We start from the raw sequence: 14,626 nt of genomic DNA, 5'->3' as shown, positions 1-14,626 counted from the left end.
ACTGAGAGGAGGAGCCACTCTGAAAGAGGAGAGCTGCAGAGTCACTTCTCCTGAAGTAAAAGTCAGGTTAGTCTGAGTGACAGCAGAGCTGCAGTCGAGACAAGTCTCTCTGTTTCTCTCTAAAGAAACATTTAACTGAATCCAGCAGCTTTTTCTCAACAACACAACAGAGTCTCTGACAAACTCTGGTGAGTACACTGTTCTACAGAGAAACTCAACATTTGGTCAAAAGTGAGTTCAAACCAGGATCCATAACAAAGAACAAAGTAGCAGCAGATAAACTAGGCCTGCTAGAAGCTAACTAGCCTAGCTGCTACTCCCTTTGGATTGTCCAAACACAGAGAACAGCATCTGATTTAATGTGTGGATTTATTTATTGATTATAGAGGAACAACATTGATGTTTTATAACTTACATAACTGCCATGTACTTTAGTAATTATTAGTGCTGGGCAACGATTACAATTTTTAATCTCGATTAATCTCATTGTTATGGCAAAGTTCAATAATGAATTCAAAAGTAGTGTATTGTGCACTTTTATTTTAAAAGTACTGCTATATGAACAAAAGTGCAATAACATTTGGTTTGCAAACACTTTAAACAAATAAGGTTCTTTTTAACAGCAGTATTCCTTTTAAACACTAGCAGTTATATCACTTCACTATCTGTGCTCAGTGTGCTGACTGTATGTGAAACGTTCCACTGCTGTGCAACAGGAATAACATGTTTCAGCACGTTTGAGCTAAAATGTCTGTCTTGTGTCTTCATGACAGTCAGAGCATGTGAATGCAGCTCTACTGTTCATAATACTGTAACTCCGAGGTGATGATGGTTACCCAGCGATCACAGAATAAAGACACTTTACGCACAATTTAAGTGTATTTTCCCTTTAACTCACGAGATGCAGGTAGCATGTTTTATACTTACTGTGAATATAATTCATACTTTGTTGGCACGTTATTCTGAAAACCGGATGTTCGTCTGAAGAAACCGGATGTTGTCGCACGTTAATCTTTCCGCTAACCTTCTTAGCTCATTCTTGAGGCTCATACGTGACGTCATTCGTTGCGATCCTAAAGGTGCGTTCACACCGAACTCGACACGAACGTTCCTCAGACCGACATCTTCCACAACACTAACCTGCTGCAGTTTGTATTCACTTCTCTGTAGCATTTGTTAGCTTGTCTTGCTTTTGTTTATCTAAACTTCTCCCACACGCTGCATCAAGGTAATCTGAAGACTTCCTCCACCGCTGCCAGTGAGCAACGGACTTTCAAAATAAAGTAAAATTAAAAAATCCGTTAACGTGCGATAAAATAATTGTCGGCGTTAATTAATTAATGCGTTAACGCGATAATAACGTTAACTTGCCCAACACTAGTAGATATCCTTGAACTGTAAAGCCTTTCCTCTAAACTTCTCTGTCTCCGTAGTTCCTGCTGTCTGTCTTTGTGAGGAAGTTCAGCTGATAATATTTACTGTGTTTCAACTCAAAACACTTCAGCTCGACTCAGACAGGAAGTTCAACTCACATTCAAACTGAGGTCCAAATATGTCACAGTAAATAGTAATATGTTCAATGTAAAAGTGGAATTAAGAATGTTTAGGCTTTTTTTGCAAATGATATGAATTCACTCTCATAATATATAAGCAGCAGGGTAGTAGTATTATCATTTAATATGTGATGTGACAGTAATGGAGGATCACTCTGTGTTTTTATATTCTATGTTGTGAGCACCTTTCTAAAGTACTCAAACCCTCTTCTGTAATAGTTGATGTGATAACAGTTTTGTTTTCTCACACTTGTTGTCCTCAGAGTGTAGATATGTCTGCTGCCAGCTGTCTGCTGACTGAAGATCAGTTTCTGTGCTCCATCTGTCTGGATGTGTTCACTTATCCAGTCCTCATACCATGTGGACACAACTTCTGTAAATCCTGCATCACTCAACACTGGAACGTTAATGTCCAGACTCAGTGTCCAAACTGTAAAGAGGTGTTCAACTCTAGACCTGAGCTGCGGGTCAATACTTTCATCTCTGAGATGGCTGCTCAGTTCAGACAGTCAGCTCAACAGAAAGCCAGCAGCAGCAGCTCAGAGCAACAAGCTGCCAAACCAGGAGAAGTTCCCTGTGACGTCTGCACTGGAATCAAACTGAAGGCCCTGAAGTCCTGCCTGGTGTGTCTGGACTCCTACTGTGAGACTCACCTGGAGCCTCATCTGACAAGATCAGGTCTGAAAAGACATCAGCTGATCGACCCTGTGGAGAACCTGGAAGACAGGATGTGTACGAAGCACGATAAACCTCTGGAGCTGTTCTGTAAGATCGACCAGATGTGTGTCTGCATGCTCTGCACTGTTTTAGACCACAAGAACCATGATGTTGTTCCTCTGGAAGAACAATATGAAGGAAAGAAGGCCGAGCTGGGGAAGACTGAGGCTGAAATACAGCAGATGATCCAGAAGAGACGACTGAAGATTCAGGAGATCAAACACTCAGTGGAGCTCAGTGAGGAAGATGCAGACAGAGAGATATCAGAAGGTGTTCAGGTCTTCACCGCTCTGAAGGAGTCTGTCGAGAGAAGCCAGGCCGAGCTCATCAACACGATCAAAGAGAAGCAGAGAAAGACAGAGAAACAGGCTGAAGGCTTCATCAAAGAGCTGGAACAGGAAATCTCTGAGCTGAAGAAGAGAAGCACTGAGGTGGAGCAGCTCTCGCGCTCTGAAGACCACCTCCACCTCCTCCAGAGCTTCAGGACCCTGAACACTGCTCCACCCACCAAGAACTGGACAGGAGTCAGAGTCAGTCCACCTTCATATGAGGGGACTGTGGTGAGAGCTGTGAATCAGCTGGAGAAGACGCTCAGTAAACGCATGAAGAAGCTGTTTGAGGCCGAGCTGAAGAGGGTCCAGCAGTCTGCAGTGGATGTGACACTTGATCCTGATTCAGCACATCCTGACCTCATCCTGTCTGATGATGGAAAACAAGTGCATGATAGTGATGTAACGAAGAATCTCCCAGACAATCCAGAGAGATTTGATTCTTGTACTTGTGTCTTAGCAAAGCAGAGTTTCTCTTCAAGAAGATTTTACTACGAGGTTCAGGTTAAAGGAAATACTGACTGGGATTTAGGAGTGGCCAGAGAGTCGATCAACAGGAAGGGAAGCATCACACTGACTCCTCAGAATGGTTACTGGACGATATGTTTGAGGAATAAGAATGAGTACGAAGCTCTTGCTGGTCCATCAGTCCGTCTCTCTCTGAAGTCTCAGCCTCAGAAGGTGGGGGTGTTTGTGGATTATGAGGAGGGTCTGGTCTCCTTTTATGACGTTAAGTCTGCAGCTCTTATCTACTCCTTTACTGGCTGCTGCTTCACTGAGAAACTCTACCCATACTTAAGACCATTTCTTAATTATGAAGGTAAAAACTCTGCTCCTCTGATCATCTCTCCTGTCAATCACACTGAGTAGAACAAACACTTGATTTTCTACAGAGAAACTCTTTCATTTAATGTAACAAATCTATATTATTGGTGATTTACGGTGTAAACTTTATTGATTCTTCACATTATGATCAATGTTTTTTTCTATTTGTCTGTAAATGTTTTTCTACTCCAACACACAGACATTAAGCCACTGATTGATATTATCTAATGTAGTCTAATTAATTATAATAACAGCATAACCTGCCTTCAAGACTGTTGAATCATCAAAAACAATGTACTCAGGAATAAGAAGCATTTGCACATTCCTTAAATATCTGGGTGCCAAATGAAAATGTTTAATATCTGATTATTGTATATATATAATACATTATAATTACTGGCTCAAATTACTGGAGAAAGTCATGACCTTTTGTTGACTCTTTTATGCCTTTCTTTGACACAATGCTGAACACAATAAATACATTTTTCTTAAAGTCAAGTTCACTGTTGAGTGAACCCAGAATTCAGCACACAGAGTCCGATTAAAAGCTTTATTGCAAAACTTGGTTTCCAGAATTGAGATAATGACAGACGGGCAAGACGGAGGGTGACTGTTCCTGGGCTGATCTCGTGGATGAACAGATGAGAACGGGGAGCTGTGTTTGACGGCTGAGAGAGTGAACAGGCAGGCAGGAGATTGGGAATCCAGAAGAGCTGACAGGGAGGTGGAGATCTGAGCACAAGGAAACATGATTAACTGAGGGAGACCACGGAAAAACAAGGAAGGTCTAGATAAGAAGTCATAGTATAGAATATCAAATAATGATGAAAAAAAATCATAGTAAATTGTGTCGGGAAAAGTCCTGAAAAACCATAGTGTATATATAGTATGTCAAAAAATCCCACAGGAAAGACATAGTATAGTATGTAGAAAAAAGTAAATAAAAAGAAAGTTATAAAAAACTCATAGTATATGTTGTCAAAAGCCATATAAAAGTCATAGTATAGTAACATAATTAAAAACGTCATGAAAAACTCACGAATAAAGTCTTAGCATAGTTTGTTGAAAAAAAGCCAAAGTACAACGTGTCAAAAAAACAAACATAATATAGTAAGTCATTGTATGTAGCATGTCGATAAAGTCATACAAAAAAGTAATTGCATAGTATGTAAAAAAATAGTATTTCATAGTATTTTATTAAAGAATCACATACTATACCGTCATAAAAAACCTGAAAAATCATAGTATAGTATGAGATGAACTACTCGTATATCATAAAAAAGACAAATCATAGTATGTCATAAAGAGTACAGTACAGTAAGTCATGAGAACAAAGTACTTTTCTTCAGAGTAATCTACCTGTTTTGAACTTGATGTAAGTACCGTTGTCCAGCGTGATTTTGCTGCTCGAGCAGAAAGTCAGTCGTCGTTCTCGCCACCTACGAACAAGCGAAACATTTAGTCTCTTATTCAGATCAGACGACCTTTCCTGTAATCATGCTCACTGTTCATCACCGGTTGACTGTGCATTACAAGTACACTTTATTTATATATATATATATGGCTATATATTTTAATACTTTAACCGAAGTAAGGTTTTCAATGCAGGACTTTAACTTGTAGTTTTTTCTCAGTGAGGTGTTTGTAGTTTTTAACTGTCAGATTCACCAGTGAAAGATGAAGATGATGAAGATGAGCACGAGGGACACCAGGTCAGTGAGAATCCACATCAGGTTGTACTCGTCTGGACTCTGAGAGACACACAGAAATAAAAAAAGGAAGTCAGTATTTCCCACATAGAGAAACTATTGTCTTAATCTGATACGTATGTATTTGTGTGCATGTTAACATAGTCAGTGTGTAGCTGGAAATATTTATATATTTCTCTCTATAGTTTCACTTGAAACTGTTTATTTTGCACTAAAGTTCTTAATAAAAACACTCTGAATTATCAGTAAAAACCGTGTATCAGAATATAAGATTTTGTCCTTAAGCAAGTACCTTAAATGATGAGCAAGTACCTTAAATGTGTACTTAAGTACAGTACTTGAGTGAGTGTACATAGTGTGTATCTATCTGACGTGTTACCATGAGGAAGAGAGGCGAGCTCATGCTGCTGAGGAGCTGTGGAGCGTTGGTGGTGACCGACTGGACTCCAGCACACCAGGCCAGAGAGAAGAGCCACGGCTGGCTGATCACATACAGGTTGGTGGTGATGTTTGCTGCAGTGTACTCACTGCACACAGGTGAGGAGAGGAGACATGATGTGTTACGAAACACCTGGAAGGGGGGGGAGGGGCATCTTTAATACTCACACACCTGGTGAGCTCAGTGGACATGGAGCTGTAGTGCAGGTTGAGCGTGACGATGTGGTTGCTCTGGAGCTCCTCTAGAGGGAGCCGACTGCCCGACGTCTGCTGGAGCTCAGGATCGATGTCCTGGACCAGAGCACGCAGGTCTGAGGGCAGCCACAGCACCTGGTGGATGAGCGTGGAAAGCACTTTGTAACCTTAAAAGTGGTACATAATAATAATAATAATAAATAATACATTTTATATTATCTTGCAGTTGTGAGCAGACAGATAAACAATGAGCTGAAACTCACTATAAAGCTCCATAAAACCGTCACTGTTTCATATCATTAGATACTTTTGTTTGTGTAAAAACCTTTCTTCTCTATTGTGTATTTGATGATCTAGCTGGTTAGAAGAGTCTTTGAGAAACAGATGTTTAGCTCTGTGACTTAATGTGACGGTAACACATGAGAGGAACAAAAACGGGATCCTTGGGATAGCCGGCTAACCCACTAATCTTCATGTTAAAGGCTCCTGTAGCCAACAACGGAGGACTCGTTCTGGACATACTCACCTGCGAGGAGTGAATGGAGGACTCGTTCTGGATGACGTCCAGCGTGCGTTGGATCCAGGTGTCCCTGTACGGGTGGCCTCTGGGCGGACGGTAGAGATCAAAGATCACCCGTTTGTCTGTCCGAGCTGCCAGCTGGAGGAAGGCCTGCAGGCTGCAGACCGTCTGCTCTGCTGCCTGCAGTCGGTCGTCTGCTCCCAGAGAGCCAGCTGTACCGAACGGATTGTGCTGGAAGGGACAACCATCAATACCTAATTAACAACACGGTGACATAACGTGCAGGTCAATGTGTTCTACATCTGATGTTGTAGTACGTGTTGTTGTTGTGTTGAGGAACTAAATGCCCCGCGTCATCTGTACACACAGCTGTTGATACATGTGTCAGTTGATGACGATCGGTACTTTGGGATAAAAGAAAGAACCATGATGCATTTAATCAGTTTGTACATCCTCGATTCCTTTCCTTGCATCCAGACAGCAACCTCCGGTTCTGAAAAGTGAAGCCAAAGCTTCATGTGTTAAAACTGCATTCTCTCTAATGTCCATCAGGGGGCGACTCCTCTGGTTGTATAGAAGTCTATGAGAAAATGACTCTACTTCTCTCTTGATTTATTACCTCAGTAAACATTGTAAACATGAGTTTATGGTCTCAATCTCTAGTTTCAAGTCTTCTTCAATACAGCATGATGTTCATTTCGTAAATTATGGTCCATTTAGAGTCAAACAGACCATAAAGCAGGGTATGCTTTAGGGCGGGGCTAGACAGTGATTGACAGGTCTCTACCAGAGACATATACAGCGTCTATAAGTCACTCCTCCTCAGTCCATATATGGTCACTTCCTGTTCACTGGTTGCAAAAAAAACAAGATGGCGACGGCCAAAATGCCAAACTCAAGGCTTCAAAACATCAGTCCACTAACCAATGAGTGACATCACGATGACTACGTCTACTTCTTATTTACAGTCTATGGTTGCGTCTTAGTCCCGCCCACAGGAGATGCAAGCGGAGGAGGCGAGGAGAGAGGAGTCGAGGCATTTAACAAAATGAGACACCTTTGGCTCGGAGAACTCATTTTAAAGCAACATCAAATAAATAAGACGTGTCACGGCTGCATCATTGCTTTGTTATACGGCTGTATTTTTTATATATTATAGAGGATAACCATCTGAGAAAATAAAGTACTGCGGTACATTTCCTGCTGGATGTGACTCACGGAGAGGAACCAGGCCCCGGCGTTCAGGCCCTCCAGCTCGGCCCACGTGAACATGGCCGCCGGCGTGTCCGTCCGATTGGGGAAAACCTGGCGTATGTTGGTGGTCCGTCTCAGCGTGTGGTCATGCATCAGGAACGGGACCCCGTCGACGCTGCAACCAGCACATGACGACAGCATTGAGACAGTAACAGTATATTTGATATCGATGTTACTGAAGTTTAAGTCTAAATAGAAAGTATAGTGAAGAATTGTTGTGCGTTAAAGAGTCGAGAGTTTGTTGTGCTGAAGGTGCAGAAAGCAAATGTTGTGTCTGAATATTTAGATGATTTCAACAAAGTGGATGTGATGAAAGATTTCAGAGCGAGACACAGAATAACTAACAGACCCATAAAGTGAAAGGTTAGAAAAATGTTCAACTTCTCTGCAGGATTCTTTCTGTAACAGTCTGAGTCTGTCAGTGCAACAACATGATCCATCAATACTGGACCTGTTTCAAAAACTGTCTTCCTGTTGACAAACAACAAACCTATAAATTCATATATTCACCATAAACATCCATCTGCTGACTGACCTGATGGTGACGTCCGTCTCCAGACCTTCACTTCCGGCCTCCACGGCCTTCTCAAACGACATCACTGTGTTTTCTGGAGCCAGCTGCGAATGGATTTACATCCGATTAATAATCAACAATTAGACCATCAGTATATTCACGTGCAGAAGGTGCAGCTGCAGTCAGTAGTAGAGGCCATTACTCTTTCAGTTAGTAGAGGAAACAGTGAACAAAAAAAAAGGGGGGAATGCATCGTCTTTGTGTTTCAAACACACAGGGAGAGGAAGGATGTGAGGACGGTTCCTGTATAAAAAAACACCAGAGACACAGATTCCTCGAACATATTTAATATCACACAGCTCTGCATGGGGCGGCCCACTATATTCTCTGGTTTTCAGCTCCTCAGATGTGAGAATTTGCTGCTTTTCTTGGTCATATGTGACAGTAAATCTTTAGCTAAAACACGCGACCTGAAGGCCTCACTGTGGAGTAGTGAATGCCGGTTTGTCAGTTTGCTAACTTTGTTTTTTACTTGGCAGATTAATCAAAAGCGAACATAATTGTTAGTTGCAGCTCCGACCTTAATTCAGGATGAGACAAACTTTGTTCATCTCGAGGAAAAGCAGCAGCTGCAATACAAAATGGGAAGTATGCAAATATTTAGAGTTCACATCTGGTTGTAACTTCTAGAAAAAACATTAAAAAAAAATTGTCATTTCCTATTTTCTTTCCTCTCCTGATCTAGTTTTGGTGACTGGAGTCTTTCATCGGACCGGAACAAGAGAAGGAATTAGCGGAGCTTGCTATTTTATACAGTATATATAGTTTTGCTCACCATGGGCGCTCCTCTGTGGCCGATGAGTGCCGGTGCCGGGCCCAGGGTCCCGTCCTCTTTGATACAAGGAGAATATAACCCGAGGGGCAGCAGGTAGAGGGCCGACAGGATGCACAGGTACACCCCCACGATCAGGCCCCGCCTCACTGGAACACAGACTCTTTATTATGTGGAGTTACATGTTGATGTCTTTTTAAAAACCAAATTGTATTATTGTGATACGGTGGGATGATCGGTTTTATTTCAAGTTACTCTTGTTTGCTTAAAAAATACTGGTTCATTATAACTTTTTTCATTCTTAAGGGAATAGTTCAGCATTTTGGGAGATATGTTTTTGTGCGTAGAATTAGATGAAAAGATTAACAGTTTTTGTACCAATTGAGACAAAAACAATTGTTCCTGCACTGCTTAATTTGGAGATTTTGCTCTATTTTTCTTCCATATCATTACTTCTATCAGACTAGTAGGAATAAAACTTCTAAAATACATATTCAACAGTTTATCCGACTACTTTTTACGTCTGTAGATTTCTCCTAAATTCACCAAATGTTACCATTGGATAATGCCTCATTTATATTTACATACAATTTAAGAAAACTTGTAATACAAAAAAGAATCCTCTTAATGTCAGTAATCAACTGGGGAAGTTTCATGGTGATATATTATATTTAAAAATAATCCCCTATGCGCCTGTTGTGTTTCTCCTTAAAGCAGCTGTTGTGTTTTAATTATTGAGCTTTACAGGTGCAGGTAGCTTGAGTTTATTAGCTTTAGTCCGAACCTGGCTAGCTGTTTCCCCCTGATTCCAGTCTTTGGTATCAATCTTCTCATCATCAAATGAAATATCCCAAAATGTCAAACTAGTCCTTTTAGACCCAAATGTTGTGTTTATTGATTCAGCATCACCACAGCTTTCTTTGCAAATCAAATGACACAAACTACACCTCACCTCTGCTGCTCATGCGAAAGAAATGCAACGCTATCGGCCAAGCCAGCGCCGTCATCAGTAAGACTCCGCCCATATGCAGGTAAGGAGCAGTTACCTGTAGTCAGGACACAAGACAAAGCCTGGTGTCAGGAGGAGAACCACACAGAGAGCAGGAGGAGGAAGAGGTGGAGGAGGAGGAGGAAGAGGAGGAAGAGAGTCACCTGGAAGGAAAGGAGTAAAGTCATCCACTCTTTACTCCACAGGTCAGATAAGACGGCGGTGGCCACGATGGAGAAAGTCAGACTCACCAGGATCCCGATCTGACAAAAAGTAAACGTGTCATCCATCCACCAATGTTTGCAGTCATGAAGTTCTACAAATGTAAAAAGGTTTCATATCCGTTTTAGAATAATATAAATATGTGAGATATAGGTCCGCTTTGCCTGGTTAGTTAAGCAGCAGTAAAAGTACTAATAGCACACTGTAAAAAATACTCTGTTACAAGTAAAAGTCCTGGATTGAAAATGTAACTAAATGTATTCAAGTAAAATCAGTAAAATGTAGTTAAAAGGTATTAAAAGCATTAAAGTGTTTGGTGTGATTGTTTTATATTATATATTCTATCATTAGAATACTTTTATATGCTTTGCACACTGAAGTTTCAGTTGGTTGCAACTTCACCGCTAGATGGCGCCAAATCCTCCACACTGGCCCTTTAAGTGCAGTACTTGAGTAAATGTACTTAGTTACATGCCACCGCTGGAACATTTTGTATGAAAGTGTGAGCACCACAACTATCTAGACGTGGATAATATGGTGTCTGTGATGAACATGCTGCTGCTGTATTCTCCTCAGACACAATACTTAAAAACATTAATTCTGTAGCGGTTACCTTGTGACTCCAGTGTAAGTAAAGCTTCTGGCCCTCTGACAGCAAACACACAGCCAGCAGCTGCAATAAGACACACAAACATAATAAATGTTACGGGTCATAAACTGTACAAAGTCGTAGTAGAAACATAAGCACAAGCAAACTAACTGATCGAGGCAGCAGTAGACCTGCAACTCCTGAGTTCTTCGAGGTAAAATTACTGCTTTTGTTAATGGAGTCTGGTGTCTCTGAAGAGAGCAGAGATAACTGCTCCAGTTTCAGAAAGTTCTGTCTGACAGCAAGACAAAGAGGTAAAGATATTCTAAATGTAGCATTCACATAAACTGGTATTGATTCTTTTATGTGTCTTAAATACGTCCACAGCTGTATTGCAGTGTTGTGTTTTATCCTCACCATGAGTACGGTGACGTAGGTGAAGAAGACTGCAGCGATGACCAGCAGCACCACAGACCAAGGAAACCAGAAGCCCAGGTTCCCAAAGTTAAACCTGCTCAGTCATCAAGAGAAAACAGACTGTTAGTGATTAAAACCAGGATCCAACAATAAGAGTAGACACACAGCCTGTGCAGAGAGATATGCTAACTCCTTGTTCTTAAAGAAATTATTTCTGTCTCATTCGTCAGCTGTTACAGATATTATGTTTAATCAAATAACCAGTTTATTCATTCCTGCTGTATTCTGTTTTAGTCTTAAACACTTAAAACAGATTTCTTTTTTTAATGTATTTATCTGTGTATATATAAATATATATATTCCTGAATTCCCCAGAAATAAACATTTGTATATGAAGACACTTGTGCATTATTTAAAGGGCTTTCAGAGAAAAGAGACTAAAATCAAAGTTCTACTGCAAAACCTAATTCAGGTTTGTGTTCTTTTAAATTGTTGTAACACACTTCTAACTTCTTGTAATGTTTTTTGTTGTTTCAGCTTTCAGTGTATTAATGTACAAATTTAATTTAATTTTGAGAACAGAAACAAAAAAAATGCATTTAGCAAAGTTGGTGAGCTGAACAATATCTTTATCCTCGTTCAAAGCCTTATTACTTTTTTTATATATACACTTTTATTGAATTAATTATTTATTTATCCATATAATGTATTATATTTTAATTTATTGTGTTGTATTTTATTTTATTTGAATTTATTTTATTTGAATGTAATGTCTTTTTTTAATTTATAAATATTTGTGAATATTCATCTGTAAACACATTGGACTGCTTTTTTTATGTCTGTGAAGGAAACAATAAAAAATTCAATAAAATATATATTTTTTAAGTGAGCAAACCGTACATCTGGAGCCAGTTAGTATGAATTAGTATAAAGTATAAAGTATAGAGCGGAGGGTTAATAGAGGACCAGGAGAACCTCCAGCAGCTAATACAGCAGTTAATGCGCCCACACTGATGTTTATGTGTGCAGTTGTTGTACAACATGTCCTGAATGTTCGCTCATCAACAACCCACCAGTCAAAGTCATTGTAGTCGTTCTTTGCTTGTCCCCAGAAGTATAGAAACACCAGCGTTAAGCAGAAAGTCACCACAAGCAGAGCGAAGCTGACACCTTCCAGCTGTCGACAGCAGACACAAAAACATGAAACACAAGTTGATTTATTTCTTTAAACTGCCCTTTAATCCCCAATGTACTGCCTGGTTTACATTGAGACAGACGACTGATCTTTGAGCTCTATGGAGGAATGTTAAACAATAAAGCTGTTTGGTTGTAAAAAAATGAAGCTCTGTTCTCAAAGTCTATCGTTACAACATCAGTTCAATAATGAAGCAACGTGAGCTTTTAAAAGTATTTAATTGTTTATTAATTGTCTGTTTAACTGATATTGATCGTTAAACTGATGCAAAAGGTAAAAATAAAGCAGAGTACCTTTAAGTTCTATACTTAAAGTACATTTAACTGATAATACCTCTGTAGTTTTTCTTAAGTACGAGGCAGGATAATTAAATATATCTACATTGTAGTAACCCATAAACACATCACATGTGACCGCAGCGCGTCTCGACCTCGGACCTTGTTGCAGCAGCAGTCTCCCGGCCGCGTGCAGCTCCTCTCGTGGCGTCTCCACCTGCAGGAGTATAGACCTGACAGACACGAGACCAGCGGCCGGTGGTCGTAGCGCCGCAGCAGCGTAGCACGAAAACCGCGCAGCTGACCGAACTGCAGCTGAGACAGTGTGGACGCCATCGGATCACACACACCGAGACACCTTTACATCCTGAGCTCAACTCACCTGAAACACAGAAACACACCTTTACATCCTGAGCTCAACTCACCTGAAACACAGAGACACACCTTTACATCCTGAGCTCAACTCACCTGAAACACAGAGACACAACTCAGTAGGCCTACTCACAGTGTTGGGATGTAACTAAGTACATCTACTCAAGTACATATCTGAGGTACTTGTACTTTACTTAAGTCTTTTTCTTCTCATGTTACTTTCTACTTCACTGCTTTACAAATTAATATTTTTTGCATACAAAATATACCGAGATATTATAAAATATGAAGTTTTGTCATAAATTAATAAAATAAAATAAAATAAAATTGAGGAGAATTGAATAGAATATAACAACAAAACAAAACAAAACAAAGATAATTGACCAATAAATCTATATTAATTATATAATTAAAATATAAATGTGTTGCATTCTGATGCAAATTAGTTCAAAATGAGCTTCAGCAGTAAAATCCTGCTTCAATAATTAACTCATGAGTAATAATAATGATATGATGGATAATAGTATAGACATTTTTCTGCATTGTTCTGATCATACTTCTATGTTTTTACATAAGTAACATTTTAAATGTAGTATTTAGTGAGGTATCAGTACCTTTAAAAAGGACTTGAATACTTCTTCCACCACTAAACACTCGACACAGACACCTTGATACAGAATAAAAGTCATAAATAAGTACATTTGCTTGAATTAGGACACCGTTATATTCACATTTCTGTGCACACTTGAAACATAACAATCCTAAATCCTCTTTAAATCTCAGACTTCTTACAATAACAAGCCTGCAGCTCCAACGTCTCAGCAGGAATTCAGTTACCGACTATTAGTTTGTTTCTTTGGGCAGGAAATCAACAGAAATATCTTCCTCGCTGCTGAGTTGCAGTTCCCAGAGAAGTGAAGCCTCAGATTCAGCTTGTGTTGTTCTTCACAGTAAAAAGTTTCTTCACATATAAGACCGCTGTTATGCAACTCCGATGTGTTTCAGGTTTATTATCTTTGCTGGAGAACAAAGGACAGTCCAGCTGGTTGTAATCCTCCTTTAGTGTGGATTGAAATTACACTTTCATAAGGATTGTGGTATGATTATGAAAAAAAGTATGCAGAAATTGTATAAGGCATTGATGCATGGAAAGCCTTTTTATATCTTCTGTAACTAGTACTTCTGTGGAGGTACTTTATTACTCTATCTGTCATGATTACACCTGTTGTGTGAGATTATAAACTCATGATTTACACCAACAAATTTACAAAAATAACTTGTTTTTAACCTTTAAGCATGGAAATACTTACATTATTGATGCACAACAGGTCTGTTTGCAGCCGGAGACAAACAAAGCTGCAGTTGTGTAACAATTTGCAATGAAGGTGCTCTTGAATTGAAACTTGCAAAAAGTCTATTTAATAATCCAATGCTTTTCTATGTTATGGTCATAACCAGAACATAATTTAAGATTAACATCCTGTCGTTATGATGGTCAATTCCTCACATATGTTATATTTATTTCACATATATTTATTATATATTATTTATTTTGCAGCTTTATTTGTGTGTAGTATGTGAGCCGAATTTAAGTCTGGATCCTACTCATTCATAAAAACATAAAATAAACATAATCATCTTTCCGCTTTGGTCACAAAGCACGAGAATACCTAAATTACCGT

General features: G+C 39.6%; 2 protein-coding genes across 2 annotated transcripts; one reads left to right on the top strand and one right to left on the bottom strand.

Moving 5' to 3' along the window:
• Positions 1-76: 76 nt before the first annotated feature.
• LOC306704966 (E3 ubiquitin-protein ligase TRIM21-like) lies at positions 77-3,917 on the top strand. The gene is made up of 2 exons (XM_079171590.1): positions 77-188; positions 1,817-3,917. Exon 2 carries the CDS (start codon positions 1,826-1,828, stop codon positions 3,467-3,469), a length of 1,644 nt encoding a protein of 547 aa, XP_079027716.1. The 5' UTR covers positions 77-188; positions 1,817-1,825; the 3' UTR covers positions 3,470-3,917.
• An 852-nt stretch (positions 3,918-4,769) lies between these two features.
• LOC306705163 (glycerophosphodiester phosphodiesterase domain-containing protein 5-like) lies at positions 4,770-12,908 on the bottom strand (the record flags this gene model as incomplete). Its single annotated transcript, XM_079171865.1, has 14 exons — positions 4,770-4,863; positions 5,093-5,175; positions 5,513-5,660; positions 5,744-5,901; positions 6,293-6,517; positions 7,505-7,655; positions 8,076-8,158; positions 8,890-9,035; positions 9,839-9,932; positions 10,039-10,137; positions 10,710-10,769; positions 11,103-11,196; positions 12,176-12,279; positions 12,735-12,908. 14 exons carry the CDS (start codon positions 12,906-12,908, stop codon positions 4,770-4,772), a joined length of 1,713 nt encoding a protein of 570 aa, XP_079027991.1.
• Between the last annotated feature and the right edge of the window lie 1,718 nt (positions 12,909-14,626).

The sequence above is a fragment of the Pholis gunnellus genome (assembly GCF_910591455.1).
Source record: "Pholis gunnellus genome assembly, chromosome: 13".
Taxonomy (NCBI): Eukaryota; Metazoa; Chordata; class Actinopteri; order Perciformes; family Pholidae; genus Pholis; species Pholis gunnellus.
Note: the sequence above shows the minus strand (reverse complement) of the source record. Positions and strands in the feature narration are given on the sequence as shown.

Excerpts from the sequence above, each read along its gene's own strand:
- LOC306704966 (XM_079171590.1), top strand. The coding sequence starts at position 1,826 with ATGTCTGCTGCCAGCTGTCTGCTGACTGAAGATCAGTTTCTGTGCTCC.